General features: G+C 35.2%; 3 protein-coding genes across 3 annotated transcripts; 2 read left to right on the top strand and 1 right to left on the bottom strand.

The window, feature by feature from the left end:
* The first annotated feature begins 2,994 nt into the window (after window positions 1–2,994).
* LOC145072530 (large ribosomal subunit protein uL2) lies at window positions 2,995–4,754 on the top strand. Its single transcript, XM_079018975.1, has 2 exons — window positions 2,995–3,492; window positions 4,258–4,754. The coding sequence occupies exons 1-2, from the start codon at window positions 3,053–3,055 to the stop codon at window positions 4,595–4,597; spliced, it is 780 nt and encodes a 259-aa protein (XP_078875101.1). The 5' UTR covers window positions 2,995–3,052; the 3' UTR covers window positions 4,598–4,754.
* Window positions 4,755–7,915: 3,161 nt separating this feature from the next.
* On the top strand, window positions 7,916–9,431 carry LOC145074961 (RNA-binding (RRM/RBD/RNP motifs) family protein). The gene is made up of 4 exons (XM_079021271.1): window positions 7,916–8,138; window positions 8,689–8,757; window positions 8,855–8,961; window positions 9,126–9,431. Exons 1-4 carry the CDS (start codon window positions 7,982–7,984, stop codon window positions 9,231–9,233), a joined length of 441 nt encoding a protein of 146 aa, XP_078877397.1. The 5' UTR covers window positions 7,916–7,981; the 3' UTR covers window positions 9,234–9,431.
* A 1,971-nt stretch (window positions 9,432–11,402) lies between these two features.
* OCT4 (organic cation/carnitine transporter4) lies at window positions 11,403–15,104 on the bottom strand. The gene is made up of 2 exons (XM_079020896.1): window positions 14,588–15,104; window positions 11,403–12,708 (listed from the first exon to the last, which is right to left on the bottom strand). The coding sequence occupies exons 1-2, from the start codon at window positions 15,015–15,017 to the stop codon at window positions 11,543–11,545; spliced, it is 1,596 nt and encodes a 531-aa protein (XP_078877022.1). The 5' UTR covers window positions 15,018–15,104; the 3' UTR covers window positions 11,403–11,542.
* Between the last annotated feature and the right edge of the window lie 8,269 nt (window positions 15,105–23,373).

Here is a 23,373-nt window from a genome sequence, read left to right as displayed (position 1 = left end):
CTATGCACTCACCTGATTAGGTGGTGATTCCGAACTCAGACAGCACTTCGTTATCTCAAAACAATTTTTCCTCGACAAAACCTAGTATCAATTCCACTAGGGTTTAGTTTTTAACGTTAACTGCGACTAATTAATAGTCTAGCTATTATTACTATTATATAGGCGTTAAATAACACTCAATGTAACTTATAATAATAGCCCAAATAATTATTTTAAGGTCCTAATAATGTTACTATAATTAAATAAAATCTATATTAAATATAGTATAGGCGTAGTTTACTTACACCGGGTTTTTATTAAAAACTGGGCTTCGCTGGAGCAGCGTTTCCGAGCCGGAAGCTTTTCTTCTCGGAGCCGTCGGGTGCTCCGGGGCTTTCTTCTCGTGCTAGGGAGGTTCCCTAGACTTGGGAGGGGTTTAAGGAGGCTAGATAGAAGTTAGAGAGAGAAAGAAAGGTTATGGTGTGAAGAAATTATGAAGAGTTCATATCATATTTATAGGAATTGTATAGTAAAGTAGTCTTCAAGCTTCGTCCGTAACTTTTGCATACGAGCTCCGTTTTTGTCTGTATTTTTACCATTGAGTTCCTATTAATGATATCTTCAACTTTCATCTAGACCTCGTTGGCTAATTCTCATTCTATATCGGATTTACAAAACTGTATTGAATTCGCCGCGCTCGAAAAGTAGAGACTAAGCTTCGTCCATAACTTTCGCATACGAGCTCCGTTTTCGACTGTCTTTTTATCGTTTAGCTCCTATTAACGATATCTTCATTTATTGTTTAGATTATTTTGGCTAAAAATCGACCGATCTAAAATTCAAATTTTGGGCTGTGCACTGCTATGCTAAATCTTAGAAAAATCATAACTTCCTCATACGAAGTCAGATTTGGATGTTTTTTTTATGCACACTATCGGTTTAACATATACTACGAATTTCGTTTAGATCGCTAAGGCTAAATATTGCTCTATCGTAAATTCACTATTTACGTCTCCCGGTATCGTGTCGGTTCCGTCGCAAAACTTCGACGGGTCATAGCTTCTTCGTTATAACTCGGATTTCGACGCTCTTTATATATACGAAAACCTTGTAACATATACTAAAACTTGGTTGAGATTATTTATTCTTAATAGTCTTTTGTCAAAAAAACGTTTTCGACCCCTATTGCCTCTAAATTGACTAGCCCGGATTTACGGGCGTTACACTCACGATAAGCATGAACCTCGAAGTGAGAGATGTATTTTCGTTGGCTATCCACAAAAGTCATTTGGATATTTGTTATATAGACCAAGTGAGAACGTGATCTTTATAGCACGAAGATGAGTATTTCACGAGAGAGAGCTCATATGAAAAGAGGACATTGGGAGTACAATTGATCTTGAAGAGATTTATGAATCAAACGTTGAAGGAACATCTGAAGACTCTAGGGTTCAGCCAAAGGAAGAAATTCCAGTTGAACCAGTTGACGAGTCATTACCTCTTAGGCGTTGCACTAGAGTTAGAATGTAACATGAGTTATATGGTTTCTATATTACTACAAAAGGTGATAAGTTTATCAGTGATAGTACACTGGTAAATATGGATGAACCGATTAACTATAAGGAAGCAATGGCAAACCATGAGGCTGCCAAAGGCAAAAGGCAATGGACAGCGAGATCAAGTCCATGTATAACAACCAGGTTTGGAATTTAGTTGATAATGTACCAGGTCGTAAGATAGCTGGGTGCAAATGTATCTTCAAGAAGAAGAACGACATGGATGGAAAGGTACACATTTTCAAGGCTTGACTGCTTGTGAAGGGCTTTACTCAAACCCCAAGGGTTGAATATGATGAGACCTTTTTACTAATAGCTAAGATTAAATCTATTCGGATAATGGTCGCCATAGTTGCGTTTCATGACTATGAAATTTGGCAAATAGATGTCAAAATCTCTTTCCTTAATGTGAAGTCGGCTGAGTTGAACTCAGTAGGACAAAGTCCGAGGCCAAGGTCGGGCATTCGCTAACGCGAAAGACGTAGGCGTGAGAGTTATGGTGCAGCGCAACACTATAATCTCCTCACCAAGGGATAATGCCCCGACGAGAGTGGGACCATTCAGGACGATAACCACGATCTTCGTAATAACCGAAAGATCATCCTCTAGCCAATGAGGAGATGATGGAAAAAGGATGTGACGAAGGATCTTCCAGTAGGAGTCTGCCACGTCACGTCCCACAAAGGAATGTCCAACAAAATTAGTTAAGGTCCACATGGCTCTAGAACCAGGTATATAAGGATCCTTCTTCCTCGTGAAGAAGGAGGACTCTTTTTCCAACAAATATTTTTTCTCTTCTCTAAGAAAAAACTAACTAGATCGTCGTAGCTTCGTCCCAGGAACTCCTCCCAGACGTCGACTAACGACCTGTTTTCCAATTTTGTACTATGATATCAAGATAGGTCATCTACACCAAATCGAGTGACAATCTTAGCTCTATTGTCTCCAACATATCACAACAATTATACAAACTTATTATCACTAATAAAATGTAGATAAGGCATTCTAAACAAATCTATAAAGCTTAAAGAAGTAAAAAAAATGCCCAAGAACACATGATATAGACTTTCTTTTTTGGTCAAGAATGATATTCTGAAATTTCGTACATTCCAAAATGTTTTATGTTAGAAATATACATTGTTTAGGTATTGTCAAAATTCGTAATATTTGTTCGTCTAATCTAACTAAGGAAGAATCAAAACTACTTACTATGTTCCAAATCAAAACGACTATTTTTCAAATACAAAAATTTATTAATTTTATTAATATTTTGTTATTAAAAACTAGTTAATTGATATCCTATATAAATAAAAACAACCTCTTATTATCTTTAATGGACTATCTTGCTACAAGAGTTTTGACGGCCCAAGTCACTAAATGAACAAGTAAGCCCATTTACAGGCCCAACTAAGCCCTAGGTCAAGAAACGTACCCTCTTAAACCCTACAAAGTGCTTCCATTCGCCTATTTCCAACCTCCCTCCATCTGCCGTCGTTCTCCGAAGCTTAACAGGAGAAATGGGTCGTGTTATCAGAGCACAGCGTAAGGGAGCAGGCTCCGTCTTCAAATCCCACACCCACCACCGCAAGGGTCCGGCGAGGTTCCGCAGTCTCGACTTCGGTGAGCGCAATGGTTACCTCAAGGGTGTCATCACCGAAATCATCCACGATCCAGGTCGTGGTGCCCCTCTTGCACGCGTCACTTTCCGTCATCCTTTCCGTTACAAGCACCAGAAGGAACTCTTCGTCGCCGCCGAGGGGATGTACACTGGTCAGTTCGTCTTTTGTGGAAAGAAGGCTAACTTGATGGTCGGTAACGTTCTTCCTCTCAGATCTATCCCAGAAGGAGCTGTGGTCTGCAACGTTGAGCACCACGTCGGTGACCGTGGTTCATTTGCCAGGGCTTCTGGTGATTACGCCATCGTTATCAGTCACAACCCCGATAACGGCACCACTAGGTATACATTTTATCATTAAAATACTTTCTTTTCATGCATTTTGTCTAATTGGATATTGTTTAGGATACATGTTTGTTTATAAATGATTTTGATTAGTTTTCTTATCCATACTTATGAAATTTTTGTTTGTATCCACTTGATATTGAGCTGTTTAATCCGATTTCAATTCTTTGAAATTTAAAATCACTAACTGCATTTGGAAACCTAAGTTAGAATTAAATACTGATTCGTATCATTCATAATCTTGTGTTTTGTTTTCAAGATAATCTTTGGTTCTTAGGAGTTGTGTAATCGTTCTAAATTTAGGGTTTTTTTTTCATAACTGTCTCCCGTAAATTTGTGTAGCAATTCCCAAACATAATATTGGTTATGCATTTTGTAGAACGTTTATTTCTTACTTATAAGCTCCAACCCATCAATTCTTTTCTAGATTGTAATCAAAATTATCAAAAAAAGCAAATTTGTCTGTAGAATTTTGATAAAACTCAACAATCTTTATGGGTTTTTCACAAGTTACACTCTTTTCTTTTGGGCAACTTTCTTTAGTAAATCTTTATGATTTTTCATTCTTGATCAAGATTCAAGCCTAACATTTCAATGAATTGTAACTTTTCTTTTACATTTTTTTCTAAAAATTCAATCTTTTCTTTCTGGGCATTAAAAAAAATCAATCTTTTCCATCTGGGTATTCCAAAAGATCACTTTTGTGTCACTCCTTTTCAATTTCACTTATGTGGTATGTTTTAACTTTGTGTATGATTGTAGAGTGAAGCTTCCATCTGGAGCCAAGAAAATTGTGCCAAGTGGATGCAGAGCTATGATTGGTCAAGTTGCAGGAGGAGGGCGTACTGAAAAGCCAATGTTGAAAGCAGGAAACGCGTATCACAAATTCCGTGTGAAACGTAACTGCTGGCCTAAGGTTCGTGGTGTGGCTATGAACCCTGTGGAGCATCCTCATGGTGGTGGTAACCATCAACATATTGGTCATGCAAGTACGGTTAGACGTGATGCACCACCCGGTCAAAAGGTTGGGCTCATTGCCGCCAGGAGGACTGGGCGGCTCAGAGGTCAAGCTGCTGCCACCGCTGCCAAGGCTGATAAGTGATGAAGTTAGATTGCTATTATGGTTTTGGTTTTTTTGTTATGAATCATTGGGTACTTTTTATTGTTAGTTATTTTGAGTTTATTACTTGGAATTGTTATTGTTATGTTGATTGTCATACATTTTGTTTTATGGGAAAGTTTTGTGGTAGACTTGTTTTTGTTTGTTGTTTGGTTTGGTTGCTAATTTGTTCGACAACACATAATAGTATTTGAGGCGTGACAAGTTCCACCTTCCGTCCTATGTTTCTCCATTTGACTCTTTTTTTACCCAATCATGAACTACCTTGTTAGAGCCTTGTTCTACGCAACAACTATGTATCCTCCTTGCTCTTTGTATAAGATTGGACTAAAGATACCAAAAAAGATAAACTTTTTTCTTAGTTTTTCTTTTGTATGCATAAGATACGTGAAATTGTTACACTTCCTCCAAAGATCCATCACCTTTCTTGACCATTGTCGGGTTCACAATCCATATCGAGAGCACTACTTGGTGTATACTCCCTACTTTGACAAGCTTGTTGTCTTCCATGTTTATTGCTACATTTTGGTATCATGTTTTTGGTCGTCATTTCTATTGGATTGGACTACGTTATACATGAACATTAAGACTATGTTGGATCACATCTTTGGAAACACCTACCCGTGTTAGGATACATGTTTTGTTCTCTAGGTGTTCATGGTGTATCCCTTATCATGCTTCTTTCTTAGTGTACACAATGTCTCGTGACAATGGATCTCTTATTCATAGGATATGAGTTTCTTCCTTGGAGTATGGATGCATGTAGACTGTCATCGTGTTTGCATCTTCCTTTTACGACACAAGTACTTAAACTTGGTGTTTGACCGTTGTAGTAAGCCATTGATTCCATATGTCTATCTTCTTCTAGATCAAGATATGGGATGGTTATGGTTGTTCATGGCGAGTTCATCATGCTTACAAGTACCTTATCGACCGTTAATTGTTTCATTATAAATATTGAACATTCCTAAGATTGAGGTGGTTATAGGAGTTTAAATATGTGGTGACATCATGAGGAAAGCATGCTAGAGATCCTTTTCCTTACTGTTTTCTCTAGCATTTCCCATTTACAATGGTTTATCGAGATGATGACTTTCACAACGGTCCCATATATGGTGCCCAAATGATGCAACCGATCTAGTACATGAGACTTGATTGTACTCTTGAGTTGGCTATGAATTTGAGGGATTCAATATCTATAAAATCATTAAAGAGAAAAAAGATGCCACCTATATCCCATGAGGTATCACTTTTAATATGCTCCGACGATCAAGTTAGTATAGGATTGAAGCGAGTTCAATGGCGAACAAAAAAACTACAAATAGTCTGTGAGAGACGACTCTTTGTATTTATAGGGTTTGTTGATGTATCTGTTGTTTTTGGAATTGGTGGTGTCATGTTCGTACCAAACAAGTAATGCGATTGAGCGACTCGTTGACGAATACATGCTTTACCTAAAAATGTTGTTTTATTCGACAACCGGTGTTTGCCACGATATTATTTTGCTACTGCATCCCACAACTTTGTCTAGATGTGAAAAAGTCGTACTAAAACAACTAGAGTTGTCTCCCATACCAAATAAATACTATCATTCATTAACAAAAATTAATTAAAATTAATTAAGAGTAAAAATATATTAAACATATTCTCCAAATAAATACTATCATTCAATAACAAAAATTAAATTAAAAATTACCCACATCCTTTTTCTATTTTGAAGACTTTGGGTATATGTTGCAACAATCTTAACCTTTCATAGGACAAACTTGCAAAAATGGTCCCTGTGGAATGCATTTTTTTTTGCGGTTTTAGTCAAAATCTCGATTTTTTTGGTTTCATGGTCCTTTTGAGCTAGTTTCGTTGTGTTTTTAGTCCCCTTGAATAGTGAAATGACTGCAATACCGTTGGGGTATTTATTTTTCATTTTTCTTTCAATATTTTAAATCTTATAGTTATTTTAATAATTAAAAAAAGAGGGACCCACCTCTCTCTCTCTCTCTAACCTGCAACTAAAATCGATGGAGCTATCTATCTTTCTTGTGAACTAATGTCTGAATTAACACTCTAACACAAATATAGATCCAAATGCAGGCACACATAAACATAACACATAAAATGTAAATACACAATGACATGGATCGAAAAAGAAATAGAGAGAGTTCAGTGGTTTAGAATGGAACCCAGATACACACATAAAGATACATTGCTCTTAAATTCGTCACCCACCTTCAATCTCTCATCCTTCTTAGTCCTTGCTGAAAACCATCTTCATCACCAAAAGTGATACTAGACCGGCGTTCAAATTCCTGCCTTGTAAAAAAATAGCATCTTCACTTCCTGATTCAATCTCTCTCGTCATCACCTTCCAACATCATCTTAATCCACTACCATTAGCCAACACCTTGTCACCACCAGTACTTGTTGAATCTTAAAGGGAATTGATTGAAGCTTTCCGATGAATACCCAATTAATCAATAATGAACAAAAACACCATCCCTTTCATTAAACCAATCACAAGTCTATTAACTACACTAGAACTTAAACCTCAAAAATGATCAGATGCAAGATTGTAGAAAATGGGAGATCGTTGCTTCAACAAGTCGAAAACTAGAACTTAAACCTCCATAAATCCTCCACTGCTGATACCACTAGCCATCAGATTCACAAATCTACTAGACAGAACAACCGCGATGAAACTTTCAGGTGACACTCTGATATCCGGCGAGCAATGAAGCTTTCAGATGGGGCCACTAGATATCAAAGGCCATGGAGTTATCAAAGGAGGTGGGAACTGGAAACGCCAATGGTGGGAGGTTTGGTTTAACAACAGTCAATCAATAGATGATTAGATGTGGATAATTTAGGGCTATCGTTCCCTTTTCCTGTGGATAGCCGACTTCAGGCGATAACAGAGACCGACGATGAGGCGAAGGTAAATCAGAGAAGAAGACGAAGGTGTGGGGTGAAGCAAGGAGCGATGAAGGTGAATAGTTCGGCTGGGGAAGAATGGGGGTGAGGATCGTGTGTGTGTTTGTCTAGACTCTAGAGAGAGATAGAGAGAGATGTGGGTCCAAATTAATTATTTTTCATTTAATTTAAATAGAAAAAACATAAAAAAAATATCAAGAGGGCATTACAGTCATTTCAATTTACCAAGGGACAAAAAACCCAATGAAACTATCTCAAAAGTACTACCAAAAAAAAAAAAATCATAGTTTGAAGTAAAACCATAAAAAAAAAATGCAAGGGATCATTTTTGCAATTTTGTCCTTTCATAGTTATATAAGCAGCTTTAGTCAGGAAGTTCAAAAGTAACCCTAGATATTTTTCCGTAAGGACTCTGCCAAAAACCCTTAAACCCCAAAAATGGCGATGCGGACTGCGACGACGGTGGCGGCTGCCGGTCCCCGCGGACTGAGATCGCTATTCTCAACCCTTTCTACCAACTTCCCATTCCCTTCACAAACCGCCAATCAACCGCAGAGGCCGCAAGCTGAACCTTCTACCAACCTCTTCGTATCAGGCACGTCCCCCTTCTCTTCGACCTCTTTTCATTTTTATACGCTCTAATCTCTTCATATAATTCCTCTTGTGTACTTATGCATATATAATATTTGTTAAACCCTACTTTATTAATCGCCTAGCATGTTAATCGTTTAAAATACTTGTTTGATCCAACGATCCTTAGAGCTGCAGTGTTTTACGATGATAAATGAATGAAAGATAGAAGAAATTTGCGTTACCTTAAAATTTTCACACTGACGAGCATCTTCTAGCCTCAAGAAGTGATGCAGTTAGTCATAGGTCTTTCAATTCGTGGAATTACTGCTTCTTCATGTTCTTAAAGATGTTTGTGATTTTGTGCTTGATGTTGAGTGATACTTTAATTATGTTAAAAACATCAAATTTTGTAATCCACACATGCTTTTAGTTACAGAGCAACATAGGATTGGATTCTATTTTGATTATTTAGCATCCCTCCCTTCTGTATCTGTATATCCAAATCTTGTAAATATTTTTTTTCATATGCATTTACAGTCTAAAGATTTCATATCTGTTGATGTTAAATACAGGTCTTAGCAAACGTACAACTGATGAAGGACTTAAAGAATGCTTTGAAAAGTTTGGTGAAGTTGTTCATGGTTTGTTTCTTCTCCATGAATTATGATCTTGATTCAAAAGGGTGCTGTTTTTTGAACTCTAATTCTTAATTTTTTTTAAAAAAATTACTTTATGCAGCTAGAGTGGTCAAAGATCGTGCTTCAGGTTGGTCAAAGGGGTTTGGTTTTGTACGATATTCTAGCCTTGAAGGGGCTGCTGCTGGCATAGAGGGCATGGATGGAAAGGTAATTTCATATTTACATACACTATTATTAACTACTCATATAGATAATACTTTACTTGTGTTTTGTGTAGTCTGAATCATAGTCTGAATCCCAGTGATTGACTAAAATAAGAGAAAAGGGCTTAATGGTCATTTCTGTTGTGGTCTTTTTTTTTGTTGTTGCAGTTTTTGGATGGTTGGGTTATATTTGCAGAGTATGCAAGGCCAAGAGATTCTCCTCCTCCTCCATCACCTCCTTCTACCTATGGAAACAGTCAATATGGTCAACGATGAAACTTTCTTGAAAATGATTCTTGGTTTAAAGATTATTAATGATGAATACTAATTTATCAAACTATAAAATATGATTTGGTATGTTCATGATGATTAGTAGTATGTTATTCACTTGAGCAAGAAAGTTTTGAAATTTGTTTATTTTAGATATATGTAAACGATTATATGTTTTATTAAAATAACTTTTGATCTGCAAAATGACGCAATGACCTATTATGTATTGCGACTTTACCCTTTCAGCCCCTAAAGTTTTTTTTTTCGTGTCTTTTAAGGGAATAAAATTATTTTGTCGGGTCTAATTGGTTCTTGCTGTCAAAACGAAGGGGTAACCTTAATTGATCTATTCATTTATTTGTTTATTATAGATGAAATGACACGTCTTTTTATTTCACATTGTCACACTCTCTCACACACACTCTCACACAGAGCTCCTATTCATCATCTTCTTCAGGATGCATAACCTTTTCGGATCCAAATTGTTTTCTATGGGCTCAAAAAGTGTGAATAATAGCTTTGTGCTCATTACCCAACAAATATTTGTAAAACTTGATGGTTGATTTGAGCCACCGGTAAAAACCCTTTACTCCTCCGTGGATGGCGCTCAAAGAGAGTTGAAGAGGCCTCTCTCTTGTTATCCCCTAGCTCATAGCAACAACAAAACCACTAGAATTATTAAGACTTACAACACCTATAAAACCCTTATTAACTTCTCATATTCGACCATAGTTGGGAAAGCAAGATGACAGCTACTTCGAAGGAGGATGGAAACAACAAAATCACATGTTTAATCCCAAAACAAAAGAGATACTCCACTTGTCCATCCTTCATTGCCTCCATCGAAGTGATTCTCCAAAACCCTCAAGCGATTTCAGTCCGAAGCTCAGATTCAGGCTTCTCATATTCGACTATAGTTGGGAAAACAAGATGACAACTACTTCGAAGGAGGATGGAAGCAACAAAATCACATATTTAATCCCAAAACGTAAGAGATACTTAACTTGTCCGTCCTTCATTACCTCCATCGAAGTGATTCTCCAAAAACCCTCAAGCGATTTCAGTCCGAAGCTCAGATTCAGGCTTCTCATATTCGACTATAGTTGGGAAAGCAAGATGACTACTTCGAAGGAGGATGGAAGCAGCAAAATCTTATCTTTAATCCCGAAACAAAAGAGATACTCCACCTGTCCATCCTTCATTACCTCCATCAAAGCGATTCTCCAAAACCCTCAAGCGATTTCAGTCCGAAGCTCAAATTTTGGCTTCTCTTCATTTATCTTTTAAACATGTGCCTCATAATCGTATTGGACATTCTTCCGACAGGAGTTTGGAAATTTGATGTAGTTAAAAAACTTTAGAAACAACTATGATTCATTTGAGTTGAGTTAATTGGAGGAATTTGAAACCGATTGTATTAAAAAAGTCATATAATCAAGTGTGACTAGGCATGTCAACAAACAAAAATGATACATGGCATATGAAACCGGTTGTATTAGGTCAGGTGACCAAATGAACATGTAAAAAATAACGTTATTCTCTTAAAAGGCACGAAAAAAACTTTAAGGATTGAAAGGGTAAAGTCTCAATACATAGTAGGACCATATTATAGTAAAATTATTAGTGAAATTGTCCTGAGGTCATATTTTAGTAAAATATGCCAACAATATACGCATTATATATTTTAGAAATTTCAGAGATTGTCAACATATAAAACTCAATACAAACTATAGAAATTTCAGAATGTCAGATATTATAAAACTCATAAAAATACTATCAAAATTCATAGGGGTTGATTCTACAGAAGATTTTTATTTAACACTGAAAAAAAAATTATGTATTAACATTTATACCTCTTCTTTATAGAAGTAATGCATAATAATAATAATAATAATAATAATAATAATAATAATAATAATAATAATAAGATCCAAAATTTCTTTTTACCTTAGCTATTCTTTAACAGATGTTTCCTCTACAAAATCACAATAAAAAAATACCCACATCACACAATTCCATCCATCCTACAATTTCAATTATTCATCATCCTAAAAACTTACCATTGGAAAGTGTTTCTTTCAAAGGTTTATCATGTCATAAACTTATTGCAAAAGTAACACACAATGAAAGACACACCAACAGGTATCCTAGGACATACAAACTCTTCATAAAAGATTTAGGAACCACAAAAACCGAATTTTCCGATTAATATACATGTACGTTACACGAACAACTTTCTATAAAAACAACACATGATTAGTTAAATAAATACAAAAACCAAAAAGAAAAAAAAAACAAATTATAGTCTTCACTATTCATGCTAATATTTCATTCTCTCCTTCAACCATTCCGTTCATGGTGTCATACAACGGCTTGTTCAAAGTCTCCGGCAAATAAAATGTTAGAAACCCACCAACGACTCCACACACCCCAAACACCATAAACGGCAATCCGCCACCCATAACCACCACAAACGGCGCCAATATTGCCCCAAATTGCGCCGCCTGTGTCGCACATCCCAAGGCGGCGTTTCTCACCACCGTCGGAAACAACTCCATCGCATATATAAACAGTAAATTGTAAGTTCCGGCCATCCCGAAGATCCCCAAAACACCACACACCATTCTCACCACCTTCCAAGCCCCTTTTCCACCCAAAAAACTTCCGGCGACACAGAAAATCCCGCTGAACCACTGCGTCCCCACCCCCAACGGCTTCCTCCCAAACCTGTCGATCAAAATCGCTGTGAAAAGAAACGCCGGCATCTCCGCCACCGCGTTCACTATCACATTCATGTAAAGATTGGTTTCCAGGTTCACCACGTTTAAACTGAGACCATAGTAGACAACAGAGCAAGTGAAGTTGATTCCGACGACGAGAATCAAACGGATCCGGGTTACCGGCGATTTAAGCGCGTCAAACACCGATCCCGACACAGCTTCACACGACCTTAACTCGTTACTTTTCCGATCACCACCATGATTAGCGTCTTCGTCACGAGAAACATACACGTTTTCCGGGAGAAATCTACCGTTGGTGACGGCAATTGAACGCATGACGCTCATAGCTTCACCTGGTAGACCTCGAATAAGGTACCATCGGGGGGATTCGGAGATGAGGGGGAGGATTAAAAACACGAAAAGGAGAGAAGGGATCGATGAAGCAATATACAGGGCTCGCCATGTTCGGAAAATATAAGCTATTCCGGCGAGGATGGCGATTCCGCCGGAGAAGAAATAAAAAGTGGACATTCCGGCCATACCTCGCTTCGATGGTCCGACAGGCTCGGTGGCGAGGACGAACGCACAGAGGCCGACGCCGCCGGTGCTAAAACCGGTGAGAATACGGAGGATGACATAGGTTAAGTAGTTTGGGGAGAGAGATGTCAGTAGTCCAAAAATGGCGTTGAGTATGCAGACTACTGTGAGAGATCCTTTTCTTCCCAGTTTGGAATCCGATAGATGACCGAATATTCCGGCACCTGAAAATTTAAATCATTAAATAATGTCCACTTCACTTGCTAGTAAAACATATCAGAAAGAGAAATTAATGATAAAATATATTATTTTCTGGGTTTTATTATTTAATTTAATGATAAAAATACTTTTAAAATAAGTAAAGGTAAAACGAAAGAAATACAAAATCAAGGATGTGATTTTAATGTACATAAGACTAGCAATATTAGAAATAGAAAAAATTGACTAAAATTGTAGATGGATATAAACTATAGGGACCAAAACTATAAATTACTCTATTCTATAAAAAGAGGACAAAAAGTACGTTCCAAATTCCAATTTGGCAACTTCGGATCAGAGTCGTGTTGTTTTTTCATTTTTCATACTCATCTTAGATACTTTTTGTGCTTTCAATAAGATTTTGGATTCAAGCTATTACTTTAAGTATCAAAATAAATAATTAATATATTAAATAACTAAAATAACATATTTGGTTTGAAATCTGATCGTAAATAAAAATATTATATTTTGATATAATTTAAAATAATAATTTTTTTGTTAAAAAAAAGGTCTTGGACAGAAACAATGGATATCCATCTTCAACCCATAAATCCGCTGTAAAGATTCCTTTCGCTTTCCACGCACACTCTAAAATCTCAACACAAAGTAGCATTTAAATATTATATTTTCTGGAAAGTATAATATCTTTTACAATATTTTGTTTTTATTTCCCAAAAAAATGACAATGTGAGGTGATCTTTTTCTCACGTTTAAAATCCAAGATTGGACTTTATTTAGGGGTTTCTATATTGCTACAAGGAATTACTATGAATCATAATAAAAACGATTGGTAAATATAAGAGACTTGATTGATAAGCTAGTTGAAAATTCATATTTTATTTTAAATTCCAAAAATAATAACATTTTTTTTTTTTCTAAATTCCTTTCAGTTATACACTATAAATCTTGAATATAAAATAATCTCTAAACACATATAATTGAAAAATAAACTAGTTGAAACAGAAAAGATAAGTTTCACATACAACATAGTTACATGTTATACAATGTACTATGTATATGAATAATTTATAAACTAACAAAAACAATATGTTAAAGAAAACATATGAATCTGTCTCCTTCAAAAATTTTAAAAGTTTATTTATAGTGAAATTAAATCATATTTTTTTGTACTAAAATATATATATTTTATTATAGGGAAATTCCATGAATCGTACATGTGTGATTTCAGTCCCCTTTTTAATTTTTTTTTTTTGATTTGTACAGTGGTCCAAAATCAAATACAATTATCCATTTATAATGTGGGTCTAATTTTTTTTTTTTTAAACTGAAACCTCAAAAACTGACAGACCATTATTGCAATTTTCTCTTTATATTAATATCTTTAAGTCTTATAAATATTAGAGTGAATTACAGATCCTTGTGATTTATATCTATGTGCAGTTTGAGTCTAAAATTGACGTTGTGAATATTGTGTGATTTCCAAAAGTTGCATGTGTTAATCACAAGTGAAATGACCAATGTACCCCTAATTGTTTATTTTAAATAAATTCAAGGACCATTTCTATAAATTGGTACACCCCCAATGTTTAAAGGGATCATACATGCAATTTTTGAAAACGATGACCATTTTATAAACCTTGGACTACATATAGGTAGTTGTTCAAACCTGAAAGATATATATTATATTTATTAACTAAAACAATGTAATTTTTTATGGCGCCATTGATGGATGTCAGAAAGGTTCAGAAGAACCACCCACGCGGCTGAACCACAATTATTATTGTATGCATCAACCGATAACTCACCGGACAAATCCGACGTGTCACACCGCCGGCGTTATCTTAGTGGTATCGTTTTTTTTGTGGTTGAAGATAAGAGACTTACCGATCATGCAGCCACCGAAGAACAAGGCTTGGACAAGCCCCACCTTATATTTCTGGCCACAAATTAATCCCCATTCGGCCACCGTTGATATCCCAGAACCACCGTCCCACCGCCACGTACCTGGCTGAAGCCCACAAACATCAGCGGCGGAAACGCAGTCGGAATCCGGTTCGCATATCCAGTCCGGTTGTCGGTCGGCGAAAATCATGACCATGGTGTGGAAAGCCTCGAGAGCCCAACCCATACACGTGAGAACGAAGTGCTTGAATTGCCAATACCCAAACTCGCCGCAGTATTTGCGTAACATGTCGTCGATGCAGAGGCGTTCGATGGGAGCTTCATTGTTTCCGGCGACGTGGGTTTTGTCGTCCGGTAAGATGAGGGGTGACCGGAGATCGTCCGGCGAGGAGGTGGGGATATTGATGGTCATAAAGGGCGGTTGTTAAATGTCGTTTTGTTTTAGTTGCAAGGAAGAGTAAATATTATTTGTAGAAAGAAGGAATTTGGATTTGGGGGGATATGCCACTTGAATTTATTTTTATCTTTAAATAAATAGTTCCTTTTTTGTAATAATAAATTAAATTCCATATATGAATCTTCAAATATATTTACCTGCCATTAAAATATTTAAATAACTAAAGAAGTTAAAAACAACATTTTAGGACCGTTAAAATAATGATGTTTTTGAATTAGCCTTTGGTTTTATGTGTATGTGTGGTGCTTGTAGCCTTGTATCATATGAGCGCGGAGATAGGGTTATTTAAGATAATTAGGTTAAAACCTATGGAACCTACGGATGTTAATTTTAAATAGAATTAAAAATTGATTATGTAATAAATCATTGGAAGTAAGTTGTTATTTTAAATTATCTATGACACGAGTAAAACATAAAAGTAACATTCGGTCCAAGCTTATTTAATTATTTGGAAAGCTTTAGGTAAGCAATAGCTCTTAAGGAAGACCGAACAAACAAACTCAGACGTATTTTTCTTTTTATATATATATGAAATAGCAAGATAACTTGAGGATCAATAATGATATCATATAATATGTTTTAAAACAAAAAATATGAAAAATTTAGAAATTTGATCCTTATAGTATTTTTCTTTTTACAATTTTAGTCCAAGGACAAAATGGTCAATTGTAAAATATCAATTATGGGAACACTAATTTTATACAGTTTTCTAAGGAAGAAGGTAAAATTGGAATTACAATATGTTTTTTTGTTTGGACGGATAAAAGAAAAAATAATGACATTTTCCTTACTTGAAACACGGTGTTCAAAACCATGACCAAGACATTTCTATTGATAACCAATATAATGGTAGCTTATAATAACCGAGAACCAAAATAAAAATAAATAAATAAATAAAACATGCTCTAAAAATGTGTTCTATTATTGTAGTTATTTTTCCGACTGACAACAGCCCCATGAGTTAGAAAAAATGTCAAAACAGCCCCATAACTTAGTAAAAAAGCCAAAAATAGCATCGGTTTCAAATGCATAAGAATTGCTGGAACAACCATTCTAACGTATAAAATAAATGTAATAAATAGGCCACTAACTTACAAAATTCGACAAAAACAGCCCCTTGTTTCAATTTCCTGAAAACTACCAAAACAACCCCTAACGTGAAAAAAACTGTAAAAAAAAACTATATACAATTTTGACATAGTGAATAATCAGAACAATCATTCTAAAAAAATCATGTATAATGTACAAGTCCCAAAGCATCAAGAGCATCTCTGCATGAGTCAATAAAAGAAGACCATAAATTGTGAATGAATCAAAGTTCTTATAAACATAGCAAATATATACCAAAGGAAAATAAGAACCTGGTGAAAAGGATTTAGCACCATTTCATAAAATGTTTACAATCTCCTTTTAGAATCCATATAAATGATTTTAAAGGAAAAAAGAAATATACTAAAAATAAATGATTTTAAAGAAAAAAGAAATATACCATCATTATAGTTGATGTTTTAATCGCAAGTATCATGTTTTCATTGTCTTCTTCCCATCGATGCTCCTTACTGTCCCCTTTCCCATCATTGCTTCAAAATTTCAATAAGGAAAAAAATGAAAATAAAGAAATAGAAATTAAATTAAAAATTGATTACCCTTTATGATATTTTTTTATTATAATATTCTTGTTTAAATATTTTAACTAAAAAGTCATTTGTCATATAAATATAAGATTTTTAATTATTTATACTTTGACATAAGCTCATTTAAACACCTAAATAGCAATACGCTTTAAAAGTACAATGCTATAACTGGATGAAAGCATTTGGAAATGTCCAAAATCATTATTAAATCTCAAAATTATTTGACTTGATTGGCTCCCAAAAAACCGATAAAAGTGGCTTTAGATCGATGAAATGATATGGCATTTTCAAACTGGATCCAAAAAATATGAAGTTGAAATGACATGTGAGGGCAAAATGGTATTAGTTATCAATTTTTAAAAAGGGTAAAACCGTAAATTTGATGTTCTTCTAACTTTTATTTGGCTGTCTTGGAACATTCTTGCATTCTTCTCCTTTCCAATTTTAGTGGTTTTAGTCTCCTTGCAAGTTTTGACCCACAAAAAATTGATACACAAATGATTATCCTACATTTGGAAATATTTACATCATTAACATTCACTAAGATATATACAAACCTTTATCTTATGTATTAAATGAATGATAGGTCTGTCAATGGATCTTATTGTTGCTTTAATGACAACACCGTCCGAACTAACTACACGAAACTGAAACTAAGGATGTGTAATCTGTAGTTGATCATGGACATAACTATAATATAACATGGAGCATAAATGAGGACTCCATCATTTAATCTTGGAAGATGTTACTGATCTTTCCCTGGTCCAACCAAAACACATATCAAAATCTTGAAATTTGCTATAAAACTCGAGTAAAACAAATGATAGAATACAATAACTAATTTCTAGATCTAAACAACACAAATTTTGGTGAAGTTCACACACTTTTACTAAACAAACATAGAAATTGAAAACATTTTTGGTTTCATTAGTTAGTTATATACTGTAAACAGTTGGTCAAATAGATTAAATTTTATCAACTATTTAGTTATATTCAACAATAACACCGTAATTGAAATTAGAAATCCTCATCACATAAGAACTACAAGAAGGCATTGAATCCTCCCAACGGACGATCGTTGTTGATCTTACCAATCGTTGTTTATTAATTATTTTCACGATTGACTTTTTACCTGCTATCGAAGCCAATTGAGTAATGGCATATGCTTAAGAGATAACAGCCAAGTCCATGCAACAGAGTAAAATAAATCAATTTTTTTTAGAAAACATGAACATGCACTATTAGAAAAAAGAATACCAGCAACAAAATCGTTGAAAGATAGACCATCAACAACAAAATAAATGGAAAAGATGTTAGTCATTGAAGCATTTTGTCAAACAGTTGGTGTTCATAAAAACTAAAACAACCCAAAAAAATCCAAAATTTATGTTAAATAACCAAATTCTACACAACCCGGGTGGAGATATATTATTATGGTGGTTAATCTAGATTTCCATGAACATGATTTTTGCACAATTTCATGTTGAAGCCCACATATTCCATATTTCATACGGCTTAGATCCTACACATCAGAATACAAAATTGAAGAAATATACACAACAATAAACAATATTTAGTTCTTATCGTAATCCAGAAGAAGTTAATCATGCCTACAGGAAGCAATAAGAGTGAAATTATTTAAAGTGTAAGAAGACCCAAAAGGGGATTGGATGCATACTAAGATGAGAGACCTGCGAGTGAATCTTACCTGAAATGAGAGAGACGAAGGTGAAGGAGATGATTAGCTTTGTTGGAGATGAATGCGCGTTTGAGGTATATACGAAGTCGACAGAAGGAATAGTGAATTCGATTCAAATTTGGATATTGAGTCCTGATTTCTTGCTATTAGCGTGTTGATTTATTGATGATTGCTGATTTTATGGATGCATGTAACAGAAAGAAAGGAATCAGAGTTTTATTCAGTGTTTGAAATTTGAAATTTCAATTGCAGGAAATTAGGAACAAAATCAATATAAAGATTTAAGAACATTCCGAATTTCATGAATTGAGTTTTAAGCAAATATAAAATATATTGAATGGCAATGGGTAAAAATCATAGAAAGGGCGTTTTAGGAAATCCACTTTGAGAGAATGAGCGGGAAGAAAAGCTTGGGGGCGCAGGAGGGAAAGCCACGTGACAATAAAAGTACTTATTTATTATAATAGGGGATTTTATAGTTATAAGTTATTAATTAAAATAATTGAAGTGAAACTTTTATCGGTTATAACCTAATAAAGTTGTCTATTTTACTTTAAAATGTCTCCGGACTAGTGTGTTACAAAGATATAAACTCAAAATTACGAAATCTGCCATTTTTACGAAAATGAAGTGTCCGGTTTTCCTTTTGTATTAAGTGAGACTAGATTTTATATTGACTTAGGCTATCCGGTCTGGTTGCTGACGAAATGGTGGCCATCTCATCATCAAACAATTTTACAAAGCTTTTGAAATGATGTTTACTAGTGAAGTTTCAAGAAGAAGATAGAGAAATAGAGAAAACGAGAGAGGAAAGAAGAGAGCGAAAGTTTCTCTTTCTCTAAGAATGACCGTAGAACAAGCCACTCACAAGACACCTACTAGCACTTAGGGCAGTATTCACGCGTGAAAACTCCACCATACCGTATAGCCTAAGGAAAACTTGTGATTATATCTAGTATTATTAGTTGCTCGGCAAAACAATTAAACAACTTGGACCAAGGTGATTTGATTGTGCTAAAGCAATTAATAGGGACGAAAACAACTTGGACCAAGGGGATTTGATTGTGCTAAAACAATTAATAGGGACGAATGTAACGGTGGACGATTGGATTCCTTGAAATTGTTTAATCTCTTTTGTAATAACCGATGTGAGCTATAAATTAGAATCCCATTGGTAAATATATTGAAAAATGATATCTCTAACCAACATAATTTGTATTTCTATGGAGATGAGCGGAAAATGGGACATACAACCAAATTGGTTTTTGACTTGAGAACGGTTCGATGGGTGTAAGTAGCGTCACAATATTTGGTTAAGTCCTAACGCTAACAATATGAGTTTTTTGTGAGTTTTGTGATTGATTGCATGAGAAGTCACTACTAAATTATTATTATTATTTGTTGTTGTTATTGATATAAAAATTTATGTTGAACGTATGAACTATTTCACATAAAAAGGGTGAAAATTAGGGTGTCACATTGTAACGTCCCATTTTTTAAACCAAAATTTTTAAAAATTAATATAAACACCCATGCTCATAGAATAGTAGTCAATGTAAGACTATTTGTTCAATAAACTCAAATTTATAATGAGAGTTATATAGAAAAGAATCGCAAAATCTCGAATCATAAAATTTCCGATGTGTGTGTACAGTTACGTCTTCGCATTATCACGATCCGATGAGTACATAAAAACATTTTATCCATAATTGTAAGCACAAAGCTTAGTGAGTTCCACAAAATATCATATATAATATATATACTTAACGAGCCTCGCCCAACAAACATATAAACATTAGTGCAAGAGTCACAAAGTAAACAAACATACAATGACACTTTGTGTTCTACATAGTATAGTGAGAAGACTCGCTTAAATCCTAGAGTTAAATCCGACTACCCGAAGTCCCAAAGAATCAACTACACAAACCACCTAAACCAAACACAAGTTGAACCTTAGTATATAGTTCAAAACCTCTAAGTTTGACCCAAAAAATCAAACTAATCAAAAAGTCAATGGTCAAGGACCTATATGTTGTGACCCTTGGAAGTCGCGTCGTGATCCACTAAATGAAAAAAATAGTCGGGAACACTCCAAAAATCGCATCGTGACCCTTAGTAAATTGTACCGCTACATCTGGCTAACAACCTTCATCATGAAGGACTTAATCCATTAAGTCTAGAAGCTCCAAAACATTAGGGTTGTATGTGCACCATATGATTGTTATAGTGCTCAAAACTCATCAATGATATCAGTGCCTAGGGTGTTTTCTGTTATATTCATGTAATTGTATTGTTTTCAAAGTTGGAAAATTTTCATTTTGGCCTCTGACTGCTGGACTCGATGAGTCCTATGAAGGAACTCGACGAGTCCATTGGCTGACTCGACGAGTTGGATCATCTGTTGGCAGATTTTTCGAGTTTTTGGCCATATTTGGATTAGGATCATTACCACAAACTGTTTTGACTGGTAAAATTCGATTTTTCTGATAAGGTAATGATTATCCTCATCCAATTAAATGATGATTGTCAAATTTTAAGATAATTACTTGATTTTGTGAAAATATTAATTATTTGTAGAATTTGATTTAAATCATCTTGCTATATGAAATTAGATTAGGTCAATTTTGTGATATAGTTAATTATATGATTAATTTAATTGTTCTCAAATTGATCCAAGAGAGTTTTGAAAAGTTTCAAAATTTGTCCTCAAGTTTTGTAATTTAAAAATTGATTAAAAACTTTTGATTTTGAAATATTTAAATTCTAAACCCTAGAGTTTTAAAAATATAAAATTCAACCCTTATACTATTGTAATAATAATAACTTAATACTTATATATATATATATATATATATATATATATATATATATATATATATATATATATATAAGACAGTCAATCTTACCGTTAGTAGGCCTCATTCACGAAGCTGGTCTATAAGGGAGGTATAAGGAAATTGCCTATAAAATGGCGATTGAATAAGTGTCCACTCTCACCCACCGCTCCCTTGACTAGTAGAGGGTCGTTATCTGAACGGATAGGATAGGACATTAATTCTCATTAAAAAGTATAATGATAATTAGAAAAGTAACTAAATGTTTTTCTAAATTCCCAATCTTAGTTACTTTAGAAAAAAAAATGTGAAAATGGTACTATTCCATGAAATTGCACTTTGCACCTTGCAAAGTCGTTAGTGGAGCGTGTGTGGTTAACCGGCACACTAATTTGGACTAACAAGGGCGGCAAAGAGTGGCTCGATGTTTGTCATAGATCAATGGAGTGTGTGTTGTTCACCGACACATTGATTAGGTGATAAATGACATCAAGAGTACCACACATATTTTCATGGTTATTCACACCTTGTTTGTGATCCTCGGTATCCCAGTCACAAACTTAAAGGGCATATGTGACATCCACAAAATCACGGCCAGAAAAGACCGTTCTAATTTACGCTTTTAAAATAATTTCAGAATAAATCCATTGATTTAAAAGAGTTGCGTAATTTGTTCCCAAAAACAAAATATGATAAAATAATATTTACCAAAGCATTTCATAAAGGAATGCATTTTAATTAGATATCAAAACTCGGGATGTCATGTTTCGATACAAACCAAAAAGCATAAACGACAAATTACAAGCCAAACAACAGTTATATACAACTACAGGCTTATAAACAAAATAACTTGATGATTCATCCATCTTCTGCCCTCGCGCCACTTCCTGTAATACAAATAAAACTGAGTGGGTCAGGCTTGGGAGCCTGGTGAGCATATAGGGTTTCCAACCCACACTAAATAATTATATTTAATTTCACCAACCAACAATAACCCGATTACTCATTCCCGTTATCCTCACTTTACGTCCCTAAAACAACATCTATCTCAAAGGACTTAATCTAGGATTTTTCATCGGGACGAACATTATTGCAAGGGGTTTCCTCAAAAATAGATGTCCTAAAGGCAACCATGAGGGGGATAGAGTACACCGGTGAACACATCGTTCCCAACACATACAGGTTATGAACCTGCTAGCGTTCCACATGACTGTCTAGAAAGAGTCCGTGGTCGTCATCCATACTCCGCTAGATGACTAGACTAACAACATCAACATCGAGGCCTCTCATTAGTTTATCACACGACAACTATCTACCCAAGTTCTACCCAACATTTTGTAGATAACAATACACATATGCATACATATGTAACTTAGAAACTGATAAGATATTCATTTAATACTCGTTCCCAATATACAGATTCATTCCAAGTAACAAATAATATATATCTATATACACATAGCACGTATTCACTCGGAGATACTTTATATCTATGTGTTAGAAGAAAAGGAATATACACTCACCTGATCAGAAGATGATCGGACAACACTATGGCTCTAAGAGTAGTATTCTTCGGTGAAACCGGGAGATCTTAAAAAACCGGGATTTTCGCGGCCAGAGTTTCGGCTCGAAAACTTTACTTCTCGGGATCTTCGGGGCTTCGGGACTCACTTTGGGTCTTGGAATGATACCGGGGCTTCGGGGGTATAATTTGCACATAAAATGATGAAATACGGGAGAGAGAGAAGAAATGAGCAACCAAATTCGGCTACCCAAATGATCTATTTATAGGGTTGGAGTCTGGCCGCGAACGCAGTGCGTTCCCCAAATGAACGCAGGGCATTCCCCGAACGCGGTGCGTTCCCTCAACGAACGTAGGGCATTCCCACATGCGTCATTTATTACGAACTTTGGACTCGACAGGTGACAAGACTGGCTCTGATGCTCTGAACGTGGTGCGTTCCCTGAAGGAATGCACGACGTTCCCCTTCAGCCAGCCTCGAAGTTTGTGCTTCAATCTTTGAAATCCCGTAACTTTCGCGTACGGTCTCCGTTTTCGACGTTCTTTATATCCACACGTAGGTAAGATTATGCTCTACAACTATCATTTAAAATCCGTCGGCTAATTTTTAATTTTATTTTTA

The sequence above is a fragment of the Lactuca serriola genome, chromosome 9 (genome assembly GCF_051521515.1).
Source record: "Lactuca serriola cultivar US96UC23 chromosome 9, Lser_US96UC23_V15, whole genome shotgun sequence".
In the NCBI taxonomy this organism is placed as follows: Eukaryota; Viridiplantae; Streptophyta; class Magnoliopsida; order Asterales; family Asteraceae; genus Lactuca; species Lactuca serriola.
This window is presented reverse-complemented; position numbering and strand designations above follow the sequence as displayed.